We start from the raw sequence: 21,235 nt of genomic DNA, 5'->3' as shown, positions 1-21,235 counted from the left end.
TTTTATGCACAGAGGATTAAAAAACATCATGTGTAAAACCAAAACCCCGAGAATGAAGAGAGGTCCATCCGGTGATCGGGGGGCTACACGGAGGGGGGCATCATGTAACAATGGTTATTTCAGTGTGTGCCTAGATTTTACATTTTCTGTACCGTATTCCCCCCCGCAGCGGCTTCATGTGCCGTCCAGTAGTAAACTGGCACAACTGCGTGGCCGCTATGTGCGTTTTCACAAACCCCACTAATGGGCTGTAAACCTGCACATCCATCTTTGTAAGGCGGTAGCTCAGCGACTACTGACAGCCCGGCTCCTGCTCTAACTGCCAGGAGGGGAGAAACCTCAGATGTGGACAGTTTAACTCCTTGCAGCCTGTAACTAGATGCCCGGGGAGGGGGGCTCCCTCTCTCACCCTTACCAATGGGTTCTCATGGCAGCCGGAAGCTTGACAAAGGCCTCCACGTCCGCCATGTGACTAGCTGAGCCCACTAAGCTTAGTACATAAGTAATGCGGAGCACCATCCCAGTGAGCAAACGATCACATCTTCAAGACGCCTTCAGGGACCAAAAAAACCCCTAAAATTAAATTCAAAATAAAAACCTCCAGTTTACAGAATAGATATTTTCCCTCACAAATGGATAAAATACCCCAAATGTTTAATGTTCCCGACGATCCGGACGACGACGACACTTCGTTATTTATCTCACACGGCGAACGCTGGAAAAACGAACGCCGAATTGTTATTTTTCTCTTGTCTGTAATATGAAGTAATCCAGCAGTCCCATGTAAGCCGAACTGGGACCGATACAAAGTAAACTCTTCCCGCAGAGCGCCGCCGCCGGGGATATGGCGATGTTCTGTGTCTCAGAAGGCCGCGCTGCAGAGCGCCGCCGCCGGGGATATGGCGATGTTCTGCGTCTCAGAAGGCCGCGCTGCAGACTCCATCGTTTTCTGTAAAAATGTGCTTTTATTGAGCAAAAGTAGTAAAACAGATAAAACCTCTATAAACCGGCGCCGCAGCAATCGCGCCGATCAGGACGTTATCCGGTTATTACCGAATGGCGAACGCCATAAACCGCCCCCCCCCCCAAACAATGGCAGAAAACCTGTAATAAAAGTCCTACAAGACGCTCTACGGACCGGGCGTCTTCAGTCCTGGCACGGCTCATAAGCGGTTGGTCCTTAGGGCACACAATGGGCGGGTCAGGAAGGGGTTAAGGGGGCAGAGATAGGTTTATGGTGATAATGTAATGCCTATATCTCTATAGAGATGTCTGCTTGGCAACCAGACGGCGTTTCCGGCTAAACAGATCTCGTTATTGCGGAGGGCGATGGCGGTTTTTTTGTGCGCTAGAACAATGTGATGCGGTAGAGGGGGAGGGGTGCAGGTAATTCTGCATTGAGGTATGTCTGTATGGCGCAGCACGCACACGGACGTGTAAACATTTCAGGCTTTGATTAAAGAAAGAATACCGGGCGGCCGAGCGCGGCGAGGAGGAGGAAGAAGGAAGCATGGCAAGAAAGCCTGAAATAGCTCTTTTCAGTGCGGCCATCTCCCCCGTTGATCGCAGAGCATCTACCGGTCGGCGGCGGCGGCCTGCGCTGATTTAATTACGATACCAAAGTGCGAGTCGAGGTTATTAGATATAGGTGGGACGAGGCGGTGGTCTTCTTCATCCTAACAGATGGGAGGGGGAGGCGTGCGGCCGCTGAAGGGTTAACAGCACCAGCTCCACATAAGGGGTTTTGAAGTTGATGGAAATCTCGGCTTTGCATTAAATCCCATCACTTCCACATGAGCGGCTGCTAATGCGGTTAGCTGCTCCCGCATGCGGGGCGCGGCGCGCCTACCTGGCTCTCGGAGGAGCTGCCGTCGTCCCCCAGCAGCTCGTGGCGCACCTCGTCACTGTAGGCGATCCGTGACCTTTTCTGCAAAACAAAACAAAAGAAAAAAAGCGTTAGGAAAAGTAAATCTTGGCCTGAAATGTAGGCGGCGCGGGGGGCGCCGGCCCTGGAGGGCCCCCTAATGGATGCCTGGCGGATACAATCTGAGCCATGGCCACGGCTGATTCATGTGTGGCCAAAAGCAGCGGGACGATTTGGTGCTACAGAAGGCCGAGCGATTCAAAGGTATTGCTGCCGGCCATGCAACTGTTGTTGGGGAGCGGCTTCAAAGCCGAGCAGCTTCCCCCGGAATATTAACCTCAGAGCGCGGCGCTGTCCAGCCGGCCCGGTGCTGGAGCGGCCGCAGCCAACTGGCCTGTGGAAGCGTCGCTGCCAAACCCCGGCCACTTACTAGACAGTCACATCGTGTGAAATAAGTTGTTTGTCTTCTACTCCAGTCACAGCTAAAGCTGCACTCGCCATCTGACAGCTGCGCGCTAGCAGGCACGCCGCCGCCGTACTAGCAGACCACGGTGCGGCGGCTGCCACGCACAGTCTTTTTTGCACTCGTGTCATTTTTGTCGCCGTGTCCAGATGTAAGCTGCGGGTCAATGTGAAATATGACCACAAACATGGGGATGTACGACCGCCGTGTCGGGCGCCGCTCTCACGTTCACGTGGTGGAATCGCATGCCGTTTTCTGCAGTGAATTCCGCTGGCTGCAATATGTGGTGCAGGTTTTGCGCGTCATTTCTTGATGCCCTGACGTTCCGCTCGTGGATGACGCCCACTGGGAGAGCAGAATCCTGTGCAGATCCGCGCCAAAAACAGAAAGCTGCAGATTTTGAGGCTTTTAGAGGTGAATTCCCTTGGGGGTGTTTACACAGAATTCACCACGTAAAGGTTCCGTCTCCACATATTTGTGTCGCGGGGTTTGTGGAATTACCACACGGGAAACGGCCGCCTCCGACACACGAGCGCCATTCTCTGCATCAGAATTTGACAGGTGAATTTTGCGCAGGGTGCACTCTGCTTGTCGATACGTGCCGAACACCGCGGCAGGAGGACCGGCTCCTTGGAGGCGGAATGCTCTGCAGTGAACAGGTCCGTGGGGCTTATTCACCCAGCAGAGTCTTACACCAGTAACATGCAGTGAATAGAAGCTGCGGACTTCAATGGGGTCAGTCACAACGGCAGACTTTTCACGCAATTTTCGGTTGCGGGAAGAACTACAGAGTACGCCCGTATTGGCACAGATTAGGCAGTGAAACGGGCCAAGTGAATGGGCACCAAACGGGCGTAAAATATCCGCAAATGTCCAAAACAGAAAGGGATCCGCTGCTGGGGCTCATTCACACAGGCACATGATACGCAGCACTGAGACCCCATTGGGGCGTCCACACCTGCGGTTTTACATGTGGGGGGGAATCGCAGAACGGTCGACTTTGGGCCATATTATGAAGTCAGAGAGATTGTGCGAATACGCAGTCAGAGCGCTACGTCAAAAACCTCAATAAGTGCGCAAAAAAAGAACGCAAACAGATACGAAGAGAAGGGTCAGAGCGTCGGTCCGTGAAAACACTGCGTCTTCAGACCGCTACTGATATCACCTCTGCCGATGCACAATGCGCCGAACATACAAAGAGCGGCGCCGCTTCCTATCCGGGCCCCTCCTTGTACCTCCAGTCTGGCGGACGTTTCTGGTATCACTTTAGATGTATCCGTCCGGGTCGGCCATGTTTCCTCCCGACAAGCTCCGCCCATTTTTAGGACAGTGGTCTGAGCCCGTGCAGCAGTCGCGTTGGCGCACCCTAGAGGCTCGTATGACTCCTTCACGCCGCTGCGTCTTATTTAGTGTTGCTATTCGCCATTTTTTGGCGCGTTCGCTATATCGCAGCGCGGCGCTCGGAGCTTCTCGGACATTTTATCAGCGGCTTCTCGATCCGAGGAAGAAAAGCCAAACAAGAAACACCGCGTGCAAAGAGGACGCCATCTTTCTGGCTTTTTTCCCTAAAGCAGGACGACAACGGGTCATTTACTGGGCAGAATATAGCGGTTAGCGGGTCGCCGGACGTGATTTGCGCAATGAGGCGTTTTTAGACATTTTTAAACAGTTTTTCTAATTTGTCAGAGAAAAAGTTGTGGTGTAAAAAAAGGAAAGAGTTGGTCAAACCTTAGACTGGAGATCTTAAGACGTGGCGCCTCTTAGGCCGTCTCGCCTGCGTTCGCACCGTCTACCTTTCAGACAGGAGTAGTAGATAAGCCATACCTGATGGAGGACCGTCATGGTGTCAAGGATTAGGGACACGCGCTCCAAGAGCAGCGCCTCCCCTGTGCGCAGGCTGTGTCTGCTATTACAGCTCTGCTTGCTTCACTGCAGTACCGCACACCAGCTGTGGACAGGAGTGGCGCCGTTCTGGAGAGGAAATCAGCCATGTTTTTGTGCTCCTGCAATGTGTTCTGTGCAGATGCTGAACAAGCAGGGGGTGACAGGCAGACGCAGCTCTGGTTGGGACTAGAGCAGAGGTGTAAGAGCTCCCTCACAGCTGCGCTACGGATGACGTTTTCTTACTCCGTCCTTGGAGCAGGCAAACAAAATCCTTGAGCAAAGTGTCCATCTTATGACGGAGCTGTGAGGGGCCAATGGACCCCGCTGATTTAATGGGGTCTGCGCTGTTTCCTCTGTTGGAGGCTGAAGGTAGGCGGAGTGTAAGAGGAGATGACAGGAGGGGAAGGGCAGCATTTACATGGGACTGTACGTTGGGGTTGAAGGGAGGGGAGTGGTCGATTTTTGCATGGGACTGTGTGATGGAGAAGATGAAGGAAGGAAGAGTGCGGTATTTACATGGGACTGAATCATGGAGGAGGTGGAGGGCAGCACTATAACCAAAGGGCCCCTGAGGGTCGACATAACTAAGAAGGGCCACAGAGGGGACAGTGTAATTACAAGGGGCCACGTAATTACGAGGAGCCACAGAGGGGGCAGTGTAATTACGAGGGGCCACAGAGGGGGCAGTGTAACTACAAGGGGCCACAGAGGGGACAGTGTAACTACAAGGGGCCACAGAGGGGGGCAATGTAACTACGAGGGGCCACAGAGGGGGCAATGTAACTACGAGGGGCCACAGAGGGGGCAGTGTAATTATTAGGGGCCACTGTAATTCCCAAGGACTACTTAGGGCACCATTTCCTGTGGGGAAGTTACTGAGGGGCAGTGCTGGTGGTGGCAGGATGGGAAGAGGTTGCAGAGATGAGTCGGTGATGGCGGTCTGGGCCCAGCAGTAAAACAAAAACAGCCGTCACCAATCAGAGAAGGCGTCACCTGTGGTCAGTGGAGGTAACTGCACTGTAATCACTATCTCTGTGTAGAACGGATATCCTGGTTTCCAGGCGCCCAGAACGCCGCAGGTCCCCAAAATGGTATAAATGGAAACATCAACTCATTCTGCAGTAAACTAGCCCTCACAGCGCCGCCGGTGGCGACCAGGATACGGCGGCCGGGCGTTCTGTAGCGCCAAAGTAGTAAGAAAAAGTCCGAGACCTTCCTATAGCCGTAATCTGCGGTAATTTATACGTAATTATAATGACATGCCTGTTTAACCCTTAGTACCCGCGTTGGCAGCTCCGTCAGCTGACGGCACAAGCAGGTAAGTGGGCCTTTACCAGCACCAGGTGAGTACCGCGTGCGGCTGGACTGAGGACGGTAAATGCGCTTCTGGATCTGGCATTTACCTGCACAGCATCGGGGGAGGGGCGGTGTGATGTCTGCACCCCCTACAATCACATCGTGGGGCCGGCCAAGATCTTACAAAACGGGAAATTAGAAAGCGCCGTTTTTATCTCTCGCCAGTCTGTAATCACGTTAAATAGAAAGCCTGAGCCGCGATATCCCGCTAATTACTGCTGCTTGAAGATTAATAGGCAGCGGGTAGAGCGAGCGCACAAGGGGCGCGATGAGCCGGCGCTCTACGCAGACTGAGGGGGGGGGGATACAGAGCCCCCCGAGGGAGACCACCAACAGGGGGGGGGGGGCTGCTGTAGTGCCAGCGACACCCTGCAACTTTGTTCCCCTCTTCATCGGCCGTCGGGATCATCCAGCGGTGGCGGACGGGACGGAGTCGCTGCAAGAGTCCAAGCCGATCCCTGGCCCAACGTACCGAGCCCCAATCAGCAAAGCATGATCAGCGCTAATAATGGCGGCAAAACCTGGTAAGGACTGTTCATCCCGTACGGCTGTTATCGGTGGGCCGCTTACACGGGGAGCCTTAGGCCGCTCCCCCACATATACGTTTTTTACCACCATTACCGCGGTGTTCTGACGCTGTGGTAATTGTGGTTATTGTGGTATAACGCTCCCGTTGGTTTCGCAGACAAGCGCTCGAACGCGGGGATTTCTAACGCTGCCATTATCAAGCCTGTCTGCTCTACTCCGATGATGGGATGCGTTAAAAACCGTGTCCAAAAATGGCGGTAAAATCACAGCAAAATGTCGCAATCAGAGCGGCGGTGTTTTGCCGATGCCACGTGTGGGGTGACCCTGCCTTCAATTGTGGAGCATGTTTGTGCTCGTATAAAAGCCGATTAGCCGACAAGCAAGGATCCGCCCCTCCGTCAGCAGTCTGCCCTCCGACACGGCTGGCGATCGCGCGAACCAAAGACCACAAAAAGATTCTTGCCAAACAATCGGAGCCACGAAGAAGGATCGCTGGATGTTACGGGCGATCACCTGATCCCTCGGCTCCGCTGCCACTGTAGCAGGCAATCACCTGATCCCTCGGCTCCGCTGTCAGTGCTACGGGCGATCACCTAATCCCTCGGCTCCGCTGCCACTGTAGCAGGCGATCACCTGATCCCTTTGGCTCTGCTGTCAGTGCTACAGGCGATCACCTAATCCCTCGGCTCCGCTGTCAGTGCTACAGGCGATCACCTAATCCCTCGGCTCCGCTATCAGTGCTACGGGCGATCACCTGATCCCTCGGCTCCGCTATCAGTGCTACAGGCGATCACCTAATCCCTCGGCTCCGCTGTCAGTGCTACAGGCGATCACCTGATCTCTCGGCTCCGCTGTCAGTGCAGCAGGCAATCACCTGATCCCTTTGGCTCCGCTGTCAGTGCTGCGGGCGATCACCTGATCCCTTTGGCTCTGCTGTCAGTGCAGCAGGCGATCACCTGATTCCTCCGCTCCGCTGTCAGAACAGCGGGTGGGACGTCGGGTGGGACGTGCAGCGGCCGGGCTGGCTTCAATCCCATTGGGGACGGCGCAGAAGTGTAATAGCCGCTTTAGCTTCCATTGATTTCTATAGGAGTGAAGCAGTCTCCTATGACGCACGTCCGGCCAACTGCCAGTGATCAGGTGATCGCCAGGATCACTCAGCAATTAACTATCCCAGTAACAGCTCATCAATAGGTTTCTGTTCAGAAAGTCCCAGTAAAGGCATTGTCCGGGACTGCTGGGACTTTTCCTATTGCTGTCCATAGGTCATCAATAGTTGATCACCATTCAGGATCCTAGCCAATCAGCTGATTCTGGGCCCACAGTCAGCACGGCAGACAGCACTCTGTATAGTGCAGAGGCCGGGGTAGGTATTGCAAGCACAGAGCCCAATGAATTCAATACCAACCCCAGCCTCGGCACTACGGATAGAGCGATGTGCTTCCGAGCCGACAGTGGGCCTGGCAATCAGCTTGAAATAGAAGCCCTACCCAGAAAATAGTCCATAACTGTAGAAAAAAAAATGAATAAATAATGCATCACCTTAGAAGCGCGATCATCACCGGTGCGTCTTCTGGAAGGTCCTCGGCACTCCTCTTCAGCTTCTCTTCTGGCCGGGGACTTAAAAATCCAAGCCCCCTGAAAGTGCTGCCTTCGATTGGCTGAGTGCTGTGACCAATGAGAGGCAGCACTCAGCCATTCATTGAATGACAGTTGAGTGCCGCCTCTGATTGGTCACAGTACTCAGCCAATCAGAGGCAGCACTTTCAGGAGACGGGGATTTTTCAATCCCCGGCCAGAAGAAGAGGTAAAGAAGATGTGTCGGAGGAGACAGCGCTTCTAAGGTGACGTTTTTGTTTTTTTTAAATTTCTACGCTTGTGGATTATTTTTGGGGTAGGACTAATATTTCAAGCCCACCCCCCTGAAAATCCCCGCCGCAGAGAGTCCCCTGCCACAACAGTGGCAGAGAATCACGATCATCTCCCATTGATTTCAATGGGGTCGGCACGCCTCCTACCAACCCCATTGGAAAGAATGGGTGAGATCGCAAAACCAATGGACATGCCGCGATTTTATTTTCATGCTGCATCGCACATGTGAAGGGAGCCATTGGCTACATAATTTTGCAATTTCTTGCAGCCTCGCAGCGCTGGTAAATCGTGTGATTTCATCACCAGTGTGATGAGTTAATCTAGCAGTACATATGGCAAACTCAGCTCTGCTATCCCGATAAATTGGGTAAATACAGATCACTGACAGCTGGGCGTTACCCAGACCTTAGACTAATGAAGTCCAACCTGGCGCTATAAGGGGTCTCGGACGCCATTTCTTTGCCCCCCTCTTACGGTACATTCCTGCACAGCTAATTTAAAGGGACAATGGCGTCTTTCTAAAGTGGCGTTTCCGGCAGCCTATTTCCCACTAACTGCGCCAGGCGCGTCTATTAGAGGGAATAAAACCCTTTAAACAGCCCGGAATCAGAGGCGTCTTTAATTATTCATTTCATCACTATGGGAGACTAAAACACGCGGCGGTGAGCGCGAATATCATATGGAGATTGTTTTTGTTTTCTGCCTTTTCTCCAAAAAGCTAACAAATTGGCAGCGACTACTCAATTATACGACTCCATTTCATTTTTTTCTGATTCTCAAGCATCAAAGGGAAAGGAGAAATTAGAGCGGCATTCCGGGGTCAATAAAAGGTAATCAGCCGAGTGTTCTCCTCCGCAATCCAGATAATAGCTCTGCCGCACTAAGTGAATGTTACCAAACACACAAGTGCCTCCGCTTCCACCACTGCCTGGAAGGTCTCGCCGGAGGGCCGCAAATTAAGAGATGGGAATTAAAAGGACGTTAGGTGAAGAGCGCCGGACACTGACAGGAGGAACTAGCTGAGCCCTCAGTGACTGGAGGCGTAGAAATATTAGAAGCCCAGAGGATGAGGGGTTAAACACTCCGGGGCCTAAAGTGGAAATATCAGGAGCCTGGTGGAGGAAGGGTTAAACACTCGGGGGCCTAAAGCGTAATATCAGGAGCCCAGCAGATGAGGGGTTAAACACTCGGGGGCCTAAAGTGGAAATATCAGGAGCCCGGAGGATGAGGGGTTAAACACTCGGGGACCTAAAGTGTAATATCAGGAGCCCAGGGGATGAGGGGTTAAACACTCGGGGACCTAAAGTGTAATATCAAGAGCCCGGAGGAGGAGGGGCTAAACACTCAGGGGCCTAAAGTGTAATATCAAGAGCCCGGGGGATGAGGGGTTAAACACTCGGGGGCCTAAAGTGTAATATAAGGAGCCCGGGGGATGAGGGGTTAAACACTCTGGGGCCTAAAGTGTAATATCAAGAGCCCAGGGGATGAGGGGTTAAACACTCGGGGGCCTAAAGTGTAATATCAAGAGGCCAGGGGATGAGGGGTTAAACACTCAGGGGCCTAAAGTGTAATATCAAGAGCCCGGGGGATGAGGGGTTAAACACTCGGGGGCCTAAAGTGTAATATAAGGAGCCCGGGGGATGAGGGGTTAAACACTCTGGGGCCTAAAGTGTAATATAAGGAGCCCGGGGGATGAGGGGTTAAACACTCGGGGACCTAAAGTGTAATATCAGGAGCCCAGGGGATGAGGGGTTAAACACTCGAGGGGCCTAAAGTGTAATATCAAGAGCCCGGAGGAGGAGGGGCTAAACACTCAGGGGCCTAAAGTGTAATATCAAGAGCCCGGGGGATGAGGGGTTAAACACTCGGGGGCCTAAAGTGTAATATAAGGAGCCCGGGGGATGAGGGGTTAAACACTCAGGGGCCTAAAGTGTAATATCAGGAGCCCGGAGGAGGAGGGGCTAAACACTCGGGGGCCTAAAGTGTAATATCAAGAGGCCAGGGGATGAGGGGTTAAACACTCGGGGGCCTAAAGTGTAATATCAAGAGGCCAGGGGATGAGGGGTTAAACACTCAGGGGCCTAAAGTGTAATATAAGGAGCCCGGAGGAGGAGGGGTTAAACACTCAGGGGCCTAAAGCGTAATATAAGGAGCCCGGAGGAGGAGGGGTTAAACACTCGGGGGCCTAAAGTGTAATATCAGGAGCCCGGAGGAGGAGGGGTTAAACACTCTGGGGCCTAAAGTGTAATATCAAGAGGCCGGGGGATGAGGGGTTAAACACTCTGGGGCCTAAAGTGTAATATCAGGAGCCCGGAGGATGAGGGGTTAAACACTCGGGGGCCTAAAGTGTAATATCAGGAGCCCGGGGGATGAGGGGTTAAACACTCTGGGGCCTAAAGTGTAATATCAGGAGCCCGGGGGATGAGGGGTTAAACACTCTGGGGCCTAAAGTGTAATATCAGGAGCCCGGAGGATGAGGGGTTAAACACTCTGGGGCCTAAAGTGTAATATCAAGAGGCCAGGGGATGAGGGGTTAAACACTCTGGGGCCTAAAGTGTAATATCAGGAGCCCGGGGGATGAGGGGTTAAACACTCTGGGGCCTAAAGTGTAATATCAGGAGCCCGGGGGATGAGGGGTTAAACACTCGGGGGCCTAAAGTGTAATATCAGGAGCCCGGAGGAGGAGGGGTTAAACACTCGGGGGGCCTAAAGTGTAATATCAGGAGCCCAGGGGATGAGGGGTTAAACACTCGGGGGCCTAAAGTGTAATATCAGGAGCCCGGGGGATGAGGGGTTAAACACTCGGGGGCCTAAAGTGTAATATCAGGAGCCCGGAGGAGGAGGGGCTAAACACTCGGGGGCCTAAAGTGTAATATCAGGAGCCCGGAGGAGGAGGGGTTAAACACTCGGGGGCCTAAAGTGTAATATCAGGAGCCCGGAGGAGGAGGGGTTAAACACTCGGGGGCCTAAAGTGTACTATCAGGAGCCCGGAGGAGGAGGGGTTAAACACTCGGGGGCCTAAAGTGTAATATAAGGAGCCCGGAGGAGGAGGGGTTAAACACTCGGGGGCCTAAAGTGTAATATCAGGAGCCCGGGGGATGAGGGGTTAAACACTCGGGGGCCTAAAGTGTAATATCAGGAGCCCGGAGGAGGAGGGGTTAAACACTCGGGGGCCTAAAGTGTAATATCAGGAGCCCGGAGGAGGAGGGGTTAAACACTCAGGGGCCTAAAGAGTAATATCAGGAGCCCGGGGGATGAGGGGTTAAACACTCGGGGGCCTAAAGTGTAATATCAGGAGCCCGGAGGATGAGGGGTTAAACACTCAGGGGCCTAAAGTGTAATTTCAGGAGCCCGGGGGATGAGGGGTTAAACACTCTGGGGCCTAAAGTGTAATATCAGGAGCCCGGAGGATGAGGGGTTAAACACTCTGGGGCCTAAAGTGTAATATCAGGAGCCCGGAGGAGGAGGGGTTAAACACTCGGGGGCCTAAAGTGTAATATAAGGAGCCCAGGGGATGAGGGGTTAAACACTCTGGGGCCTAAAGTGTAATATCAGGAGCTCGGGGGATGAGGGGTTAAACACTCGGGGGCCTAAAGTGTAATATCAGGAGCCCAGGGGATGAGGGGTTAAACACTCGGGGGCCTAAAGTGTAATATAAGGAGCCCAGGGGATGAGGGGTTAAACACTCGGGGGCCTAAAGTGTAATATCAGGAGCCCGGAGGAGGAGGGGTTAAACACTCGGGGGCCTAAAGTGTAATATAAGGAGCCCAGGGGATGAGGGGTTAAACACTCGGGGGCCTAAAGTGTAATATCAGGAGCCCGGAGGAGGAGGGGTTAAACACTCGGGGGCCTAAAGTGTAATATCAGGAGCCCAGGGGATGAGGGGTTAAACACTCGGGGGCCTAAAGTGTAATATAAGGAGCCCAGGGGATGAGGGGTTAAACACTCGGGGGCCTAAAGTGTAATATCAGGAGCCCGGAGGAGGAGGGGTTAAACACCCGGGGGCCTAAAGTGTAATATAAGGAGCCCAGGGGATGAGGGGTTAAACACTCGGGGGCCTAAAGTGTAATATCAGGAGCCCGGAGGAGGAGGGGCTAAACACTCGGGGGCCTAAAGTGTAATATCAGGAGCCCGGGGGATGAGGGGTTAAACACTCGGGCCTAAAGTGTAATATCAGGAGCCCGGAGGATGAGGGGTTAAACACTCGGGGGCCTAAAGTGTAATATCAGGAGCCGGGAGGATGAGGGGTTAAACACTCTGGGGCCTAAAGTGTAATATAAGGAGCCCGGAGGATGAGGGGTTAAACACTCGGGGGCCTAAAATGTAATATCAGGAGCCCGGGGGATGAGGGGTTAAACACTCGGGGGCCTAAAGTGTAATATAAGGAGCCCGGGGGATGAGGGGTTAAACACTCAGGGGCCTAAAGTGTAATATAAGGAGCCCGGGGGATGAGGGGTTAAACACTCGGGGGCCTAAAGTGTAATATCAGGAGCTCGGGGGATGAGGGGTTAAACACTCGGGGGCCTAAAGTGTAATATAAGGAGCCCGGAGGATGAGGGGCTAAACACTCAGGGGCCTAAAGTGTAATATCAGGAGCCCGGGGGATGAGGGGTTAAACACTCGGGGGCCTAAAGTGTAATATAAGGAGCCCGGGGGATGAGGGGCTAAACACTCAGGGGCCTAAAGTGTAATATCAGGAGCCCGGAGGAGGAGGGGTTAAACACTCGGGGGCCTAAAGTGTAATATAAGGAGCCCGGGGGATGAGGGGCTAAACACTCGGGGGCCTAAAGTGTAATATCAGGAGCCCGGAGGATGAGGGGTTAAACACTCTGGGGCCTAAAGTGTAATATCAGGAGCTCGGGGGATGAGGGGTTAAACACTCGGGGGCCTAAAGTGTAATATCAGGAGCCCAGGGGATGAGGGGTTAAACACTCGGGGGCCTAAAGTGTAATATAAGGAGCCCCGGGGATGAGGGGTTAAACACTCGGGGGCCTAAAGTGTAATATCAGGAGCCCGGAGGAGGAGGGGTTAAACACTCGGGGGCCTAAAGTGTAATATAAGGAGCCCAGGGGATGAGGGGTTAAACACTCGGGGGCCTAAAGTGTAATATCAGGAGCCCGGAGGAGGAGGGGTTAAACACTCGGGGGCCTAAAGTGTAATATCAGGAGCCCAGGGGATGAGGGGTTAAACACTCGGGGGCCTAAATTGTAATATAAGGAGCCCAGGGGATGAGGGGTTAAACACTCGGGGGCCTAAAGTGTAATATCAGGAGCCCGGAGGAGGAGGGGTTAAACACCCGGGGGCCTAAAGTGTAATATAAGGAGCCCAGGGGATGAGGGGTTAAACACTCGGGGGCCTAAAGTGTAATATCAGGAGCCCGGGGGATGAGGGGTTAAACACTCGGGCCTAAAGTGTAATATCAGGAGCCCGGAGGATGAGGGGTTAAACACTCGGGGGCCTAAAGTGTAATATCAGGAGCCGGGAGGATGAGGGGTTAAACACTCTGGGGCCTAAAGTGTAATATAAGGAGCCCGGAGGATGAGGGGTTAAACACTCGGGGGCCTAAAATGTAATATCAGGAGCCCGGGGGATGAGGGGTTAAACACTCGGGGGCCTAAAGTGTAATATAAGGAGCCCGGGGGATGAGGGGTTAAACACTCTGGGGCCTAAAGTGTAATATAAGGAGCCCGGGGGATGAGGGGTTAAACACTCGGGGGCCTAAAGTGTAATATCAGGAGCTCGGGGGATGAGGGGTTAAACACTCGGGGGCCTAAAGTGTAATATAAGGAGCCCGGAGGATGAGGGGCTAAACACTCAGGGGCCTAAAGTGTAATATAAGGAGCCCGGGGGATGAGGGGTTAAACACTCGGGGGCCTAAAGTGTAATATAAGGAGCCCGGGGGATGAGGGGCTAAACACTCAGGGGCCTAAAGTGTAATATCAGGAGCCCGGAGGAGGAGGGGTTAAACACTCGGGGGCCTAAAGTGTAATATAAGGAGCCCGGGGGATGAGGGGCTAAACACTCGGGGGCCTAAAGTGTAATATCAGGAGCCCGGGGGATGAGGGGTTAAACACTCGGGGGCCTAAAGTGTAATATCAGGAGCCCGGAGGATGAGGGGTTAAACACTCAGGGGCCTAAAGTGTAATATCAGGAGCCCGGGGTATGAGGGGTTAAACACTTGGGGGCCTAAAGTGTAATATCAAGAGCCCAGGGGATGAGGGGTTAAACACTCTGGGGCCTAAAGTGTAATATCAGGAGCCCAGGGGATGAGGGGTTAAACACTCTGGGGCCTAAAGTGTAATATAAGGAGCCCGGGGGATGAGGGGTTAAACACTCGGGGGCCTAAAGTGTAATATCAGGAGCCCGGGGGATGAGGGGTTAAACACTCGGGGGCCTAAAGTGTAATATAAGGAGCCCGGGGGATGAGGGGTTAAACACTCGGGGGCCTAAAGTGTAATATCAGGAGCCCGGGGGATGAGGGGTTAAACACTCGGGGGCCTAAAGTGTAATATAAGGAGCCCGGGGGAGGAGGGGTTAAACACTCGGGGGCCTAAAGTGTAATATCAGGAGCCCGGGGGATGAGGGGTTAAACACTCGGGGGCCTAAAGTGTAATATAAGGAGCCCGGAGGAGGAGGGGTTAAACACTCGGGGGCCTAAAGTGTAATATCAGGAGCCCGGGGGATGAGGGGTTAAACACTCGGGGGCCTAAAGTGTAATATAAGGAGCCCGGGGGATGAGGGGTTAAACACTCGGGGGCCTAAAGTGTAATATAAGGAGCCCGGGGGATGAGGGGTTAAACACTCGGGGGCCTAAAGTGTAATATAAGGAGCCCGGGGGAGGAGGGGTTAAACACTCGGGGGCCTAAAGTGTAATATCAAGAGCCCGTAGGAGGAGGGGTTAAACACTCGGGGGCCTAAAGTGTAATATAAGGAGCCCGTAGGAGGAGGGGTTAAACACTCGGGGGCCTAAAGTGTAATATAAGGAGCCCGGGGGAGGAGGGGTTAAACACTCGGGGGCCTAAAGTGGAGCAGGAAAATCTGCAACAAATCGGCACTAAGATCTGCAGCCGCAGCAGGCTTCACCCACCAATGTAACCGCTGAACGAGTAGACGGGTCCTGCGGTCCAGAAGTGGGCATGGAGCGGGTGAGAGAGCCGAGGCCGCCCCGTACCAAGGAACTGCTGGCTGCTTCTAACAGCCGCCGGTAACTGGCATGATCAGGGTTAATGCCGATCAGGGGGTGCCGATAGGCTAGTAGGGCACCCCACAGCCTACTGAAGGCTCCCGTATAAAGATGCCCATCAAGTCCTGCCCGAGGCAACATCAAGAAACGCTATATGCTGCAATACTGTAGTATTACTGTATATAGCAGATGTGATCAAATCACCACAAGTTCGAGTCCCCTGTGGGGAGCAAGTGAGAACTTTAGGAAATCTTTTTTAAACTCTTATCAATTACATTTTTTCACCCCCCCCCCCCCCCGCCCCCCTCGCTTTCTATTACAACGGCTGAACAATTAAAACAAAAACACACATTTGGAATCAGCGGGTGCGCAAAAGTCCAAACGTCGCAGTATTTATCCTGCGTGGTGGGGGCGGGGGAAACAAAAGAGATGAGATGGGAATTGTATTAAATGCTGCCAACACATGGGAATAAAAGGTGATCAAATAGAGGTCTGCCCCCCAAATGGTACTGATAACCCCCCCCCGTTCACTCCGTACATAACGCGACCCTCGCACAACCCAACGCAGGGATACATAAAGTTACGGCTCTCCGAATTTGGAGATGATTTCTGTTCAAGAAAAATTATTATTTTTTTAAAAGTAGAAAAATATTTTTAAAAACTACACCATTTGTTCTCAGCTGATTGTGCCGCCGCGAACAACGGAATCCACCACAAACGGCGCCGGCTCAGTTTTTTCTTCTCCCCATTTAGATGTTTTACACTTTTCTCTGCACATTATACGGGATGTTACATTACAAACCACAACGGCCCGGACGGACGGCGATGGAGACACCAAACCCTCACGGCTCCCATAAACCATCAGACTGCAGTGATCCAGCTCCGGTCCTGAAGGGGTTAAGTCTGCAGCGGATCCGCAGCAGAATCCCATCCAGACGAGTCCCTTGGTAATCCGCTGTGTGCGAACGCCCCCCGAGGGTTTATAAACGTGTGGAAATATACATGTGTGCGCTATAGAAAGGAGCGCGGTAAATACATGTACTTGGCCTGTGTGTACGCGTTTGCACACGTATGCGTATTTGTGTAAATATATAGCGCTTGTGGAATATGTAGGCGCCATACATGTATATATAGTATATGCATATGTGTATATATGTCCACAGCACACATGTATGTGCCCTACATGTAGCTATGCATGTATATATAGTATGTGCGTCTGTGTATATATGTCCACAGCACACATGTATGTGCCCTACATGTAGCTATGCATGTATATATAGTATGTGCGTGTCTGTGTATATATGTCCACAGCACACATGTATGTGCCCTACGTGTAGCTATGCATGTATATATATAGTATGTGCGTGTCTGTGTATATATGTCCACAGCACACATGTATGTGTCCTATGTGTAGCTATGCATGTATATATAGTATGTGCGTCTGTGTATATATGTCCACAGCACACATGTATGTGCCCTACATGTAGCTATGCATGTATATATAGTATGTGCGTGTCTGTGTATATATGTCCACAGCACACATGTATGTGCCCTACGTGTAGCTATGCATGTATATATATAGTATGTGCGTGTCTGTGTATATATATGTCCACAGCACACATGTATGTGCCCTACATGTAGCTATGCATGTATATATAGTATGTGCGTGACTGTGTATATATGTCCACAGCACACATGTATGTGCCCTACATGTAGCTATGCATGTATATATAGTATGTGCGTGTCTGTGTATATATGTCCACAGCACACATGTATGTGTCCTATGTGTAGCTATGCATGTATATATAGTATGTGCGTCTGTGTATATATGTCCACAGCACACATGTATGTGCCCTACATGTAGCTATGCATGTATATATAGTATGTGCGTGACTGTGTCGGTATGTCCACAGCACACATGTATGTGCCCTACGTGTAGCTATGCATGTATATATATGATATGCATGTGTGTATATATATGTCCACAGCACACATGTATGTGCCTTACGTGTAGCTATGCATGTATATATAGTATGTGCATGTCTGGGTATATATGTCCACAGCACACATGTATGTGCCCTACGTGTAGCTATGTATGTATATATAGTATGTGCGTGTCTTTGTATATATGTCTACCACACACATGTATGTGCCTTATGTGTAGCTATACATGTATATATAGTATGTGCATGCGTGTATATATGTCCACAGCACACATGTATGTGCCCTACGTGTAGCTATGTATGTATATATAGTATGTGCGTGTCTTTGTATATATGTCTACCACACACATGTATGTGCCTTATGTGTAGCTATACATGTATATATAGTATGTGCATGCGTGTATATATGTCCACAGCACACATGTATGTGCCCTACGTGTAGCTATGTATGTATATATAGTATGTGCGTGTCTTTGTATATATGTCTACCACACACATGTATGTGCCTTATGTGTAGCTATACATGTATATATAGTATGTGCATGTCTGTTTATATATGTATCCACAGCACACATGTATGTGCCCTAACTGTAGCTATGCATGTATATATAGTATGTGCGTGTCTGTGTATATATGTCCACAGCACACATGTATGTGCCCTACGTGTAGCTATGCATGTATATATAGTATGTGCGTGTCTGTGTATATATGTCCACAGCACACATGTATGTGCCCTACGTGTAGCTATGCATGTATATATAGTATGTGCGTGTCTGTGTATGTATGTCCACAGCACACATGTATGTGCCCTACGTGTAGCTATGCATGTATATATATGATATGCATGTGTGTATATATATGTCCACAGCACACATGTATGTGCCTTACGTGTAGCTATGCATGTATATATAGTATGTGCATGTCTGTGTATATATGTCCACAGCACACATGTATGTGCCCTACGTGTAGCTATGCATGTATATATAGTATGTGCATGTCTGGGTATATATGTCCACAGCACACATGTATGTGCCCTACGTGTAGCTATGCATGTATATATATGATATGCATGTGTGTATATATATGTCCACAGCACACATGTATGTGCCTTACGTGTAGCTATGCATGTATATATAGTATGTGCATGTCTGGGTATATATGTCCACAGCACACATGTATGTGCCCTACGTGTAGCTATGCATGTATATATAGTATGTGCATGTCTGGGTATATATGTCCACAGCACACATGTATGTGCCCTACGTGTAGCTATGCATGTGTATATAGTATGTGCATGTCTGGGTATATATGTCCACAGCACACATGTATGTGCCCTACGTGTAGCTATGCATGTATATATAGTATGTGCATGTCTGGGTATATATGTCCACAGCACACATGTATGTGCCCTACGTGTAGCTATGCATGTGTATATAGTATGTGCATGTCTGGGTATATATGTCCACAGCACACATGTATGTGCCCTACGTGTAGCTATGCGTGCATCCATCTCCCTCTCATCCATGCAGGGTGTTCAGTCGGTATGGAGACACTAGAATAAATGGCCATCTTGGAACCAAGTCGATATTTCCGAATGGTAAGGGGTGCGTGCGACGCGTGTCTGATAGAGGCTTCACTCTTAAGTTTGGCGCACTTTTATTCCTGCTGTTAACTATTTCGCTCTGCTACAGACACAGATACGGCTGCCAGGAGAGGACAGCGATTGTGCGGATGTCAGCGGCCTGTGCCCTAACAATCCTCATCGCCATGTTCAGTTTACGAATGGTTGTCCCAGTAATTGCAACGTGCCACTTGTCACAGAGACGCTGCTGTTCAGTGAACCAACTATACATATAACATGGCTCGGTCTGTGGGCAGCCGTGTGGCAATGTATATAATGTAACAGAATGTTCGCTGCTGACACAACAATCGTTACAATGCTTCCAAACCGCCAGAAAGATGGAAATCTGCCAGAGACCAATAATAAAATGGTTGTTGAGCTGATGGCGTCGTGTAAAGATCCCTCGTGGCTTATCGAACATTCAGGGCGCGTTTACACGCAACGATTTGCTGTGGATTTTGCTGCAGATTTCACCCCTTTAATAGGACTTCAAATGGAAAGACGGAATCTGCCGCAGATCTGTACAAACATCCGCTGCGTGAGGGCGCCTCTTACACTCGGGGCTCATTCACATGTTTATTGTGGTCCCTCAAATGCAAATCTTTACTGTCTGCATATGCAGATTTTTTTGCGTGCGCATTGACCGTGGTAATTACTCCTGCGTAAAAAGGAAAAAAACGTGCAACTGTTGTCACTATTTTTCAGCCACTGTATCTGGCGAACAAGTGTAAAAACGACACGAGCTTCTATACAGCGCCAAAGGCCTCCAAGGGCAATCATGGTCTGTAAATAGCGCCCAAAACCGGACGCGCTGCGAATATTTTTGTTTTTATGTGCGTAAAGTGAGCGCATCTGAATAACCCGATGAGGTCAGTGAGGTTTATTCTGCCGTAAGTGCATAATATACACAATATGTAATACGGACCAAAAATCCGTCCGTGCGAACGAGCCCGTACACTAAACACGCCGTCACGGACGTTTGGAAATGGTGACAATTGTAGATGACCGATGGCGGCAATGATAAGAGCGCCGCTGGATCCCTCCGGTCATCCATAGTTGGCTCGATGAATACAGACCCATGAGATTGGCCCGCAGCACGGACAGAGGCGAGCGTCTAACGCCTCGACACCGCCGCAGAGTGGGTTGGCGCTACCAACAGCGGCCCGTACATCTAACAGCGCCATGTTGGTACTTCAGTGCAGGTGGACGGCTCTATACAAGCAGCACCTCTGTCCCCAAAACGCCTTAATTCATTGCAGATAACGGTCAGCGATGTGCAAGAATCAACATTGGCGCATAATCGCCGTCCGCTATATCAGGCATTACGGGGTTTGGCCCTTGATATTAAACACCTATAAACCAGGATCGCCGTCCGCACAACCAGTTGCCACCCGCCTTCATGTTAGAAGCGCCAAGCGAGCGCAGTGTCGAGATCCATGAAGAACAACTGCGGAGGGAAAGACCCCGGATGCGCAGGAAGCGTCTCCACCGCCGCTCAGCTACAGGTAAGTTTCTCCGAGGAGCCTCCAACCTGCTCAATTTTGCTAATCAAACTGGGTGACAGCCCAAACAAGCCATCTAAGGCGGATAATTAAGAGAAACGGCGGAGGAGGGGGAGCGGGGGAGGGGGACGGATGGCGAGGTTCGCACTTCATAACCATCAGCTGTATATAAATTTGTACTTAGACCAAAATGCAAGGCGGATGATTTCTGCTGGAAGGAAAGTGTCACCGGAGCCGCAGCGGCTTGAAGGCGCTCGATTCATAATGCATTTTATAAATAGTTAATGCCTCCCATACATGAGCCGGGCTGCAAATCAAAAAATTGTCAACATTTTTAGTCCTAGTTGTCAGTTTTTGCTGTCGACTGGAGCTTTGTGTGCGTTTCTGAAGCCGGGAGGAGGCTTGTAATTCCAGGCATTCTCTCTATATGGCTTTAAGAGCTTCTTCAGCCAACTTTCTTCCCTCCCGCTACGATTGTCAGATGTAAAGGATGGGGGAGGGGGGGGGGGGGGGAGAAAAGTTTTCTGCCTCCTTGTTAAGACTTTGTTTTTATTTTTCTGCATAGCGGAGTAGGTGGAACAGCCGGGGATGAGGGTCTCCATGGGGAAGTGGTCAGTACTAGGGTGGGAGCCCACACCATGAGGGGCAAAATCTCAGGTGTGAGGGGGCGCTGAACGCGACCGGCTCTCCGCCTCAAGAGGAGGGAAACACGGCCACTGACTACAGCCGGACATGCAGCGCCGCTATATCATGGAACGACAAATGGCAGATAAGCAAGGGAAGGGTGTGCATTCTCCTTAGGGAGAGCACCAACTATGCTCCTCTGGGAAATATGCAAATAACAAGATGGAGCATTGCCTCTACAGCGCCACCTGTTGGAAGGCAGCATTTCTGCAAGTCAACATCAGACCTTCTAACAATGACTGGGAATATGAGCCAAAGCCGGAGACATTGTTTCACTTTCCCAGTTGCATAGCCAAGCTAGAAACCAGCTGCACTCAAACGAGGGGCAAAACCCC

The 21,235-nt window shown here is 51.2% G+C and overlaps 1 protein-coding gene across 4 annotated transcripts in view; it reads right to left on the bottom strand.

Moving 5' to 3' along the window:
- Positions 1-21,235, bottom strand: part of VTI1A (vesicle transport through interaction with t-SNAREs 1A) — a 468,860-nt gene that overhangs the window by 362,302 nt on the left and 85,323 nt on the right. For all 4 annotated transcript variants that reach the window (XM_066601427.1, XM_066601425.1, XM_066601428.1 and 1 more), the window contains exon 4: positions 1,850-1,927. In XM_066601427.1, the coding sequence (XP_066457524.1) occupies positions 1,850-1,927 (78 nt within the window). The remainder of the gene's footprint in view (positions 1-1,849; positions 1,928-21,235) is intronic.

The sequence above is a fragment of the Eleutherodactylus coqui genome, chromosome 4, assembly GCF_035609145.1.
Source record: "Eleutherodactylus coqui strain aEleCoq1 chromosome 4, aEleCoq1.hap1, whole genome shotgun sequence".
In the NCBI taxonomy this organism is placed as follows: domain Eukaryota; kingdom Metazoa; phylum Chordata; class Amphibia; order Anura; family Eleutherodactylidae; genus Eleutherodactylus; species Eleutherodactylus coqui.
This window is presented reverse-complemented; position numbering and strand designations above follow the sequence as displayed.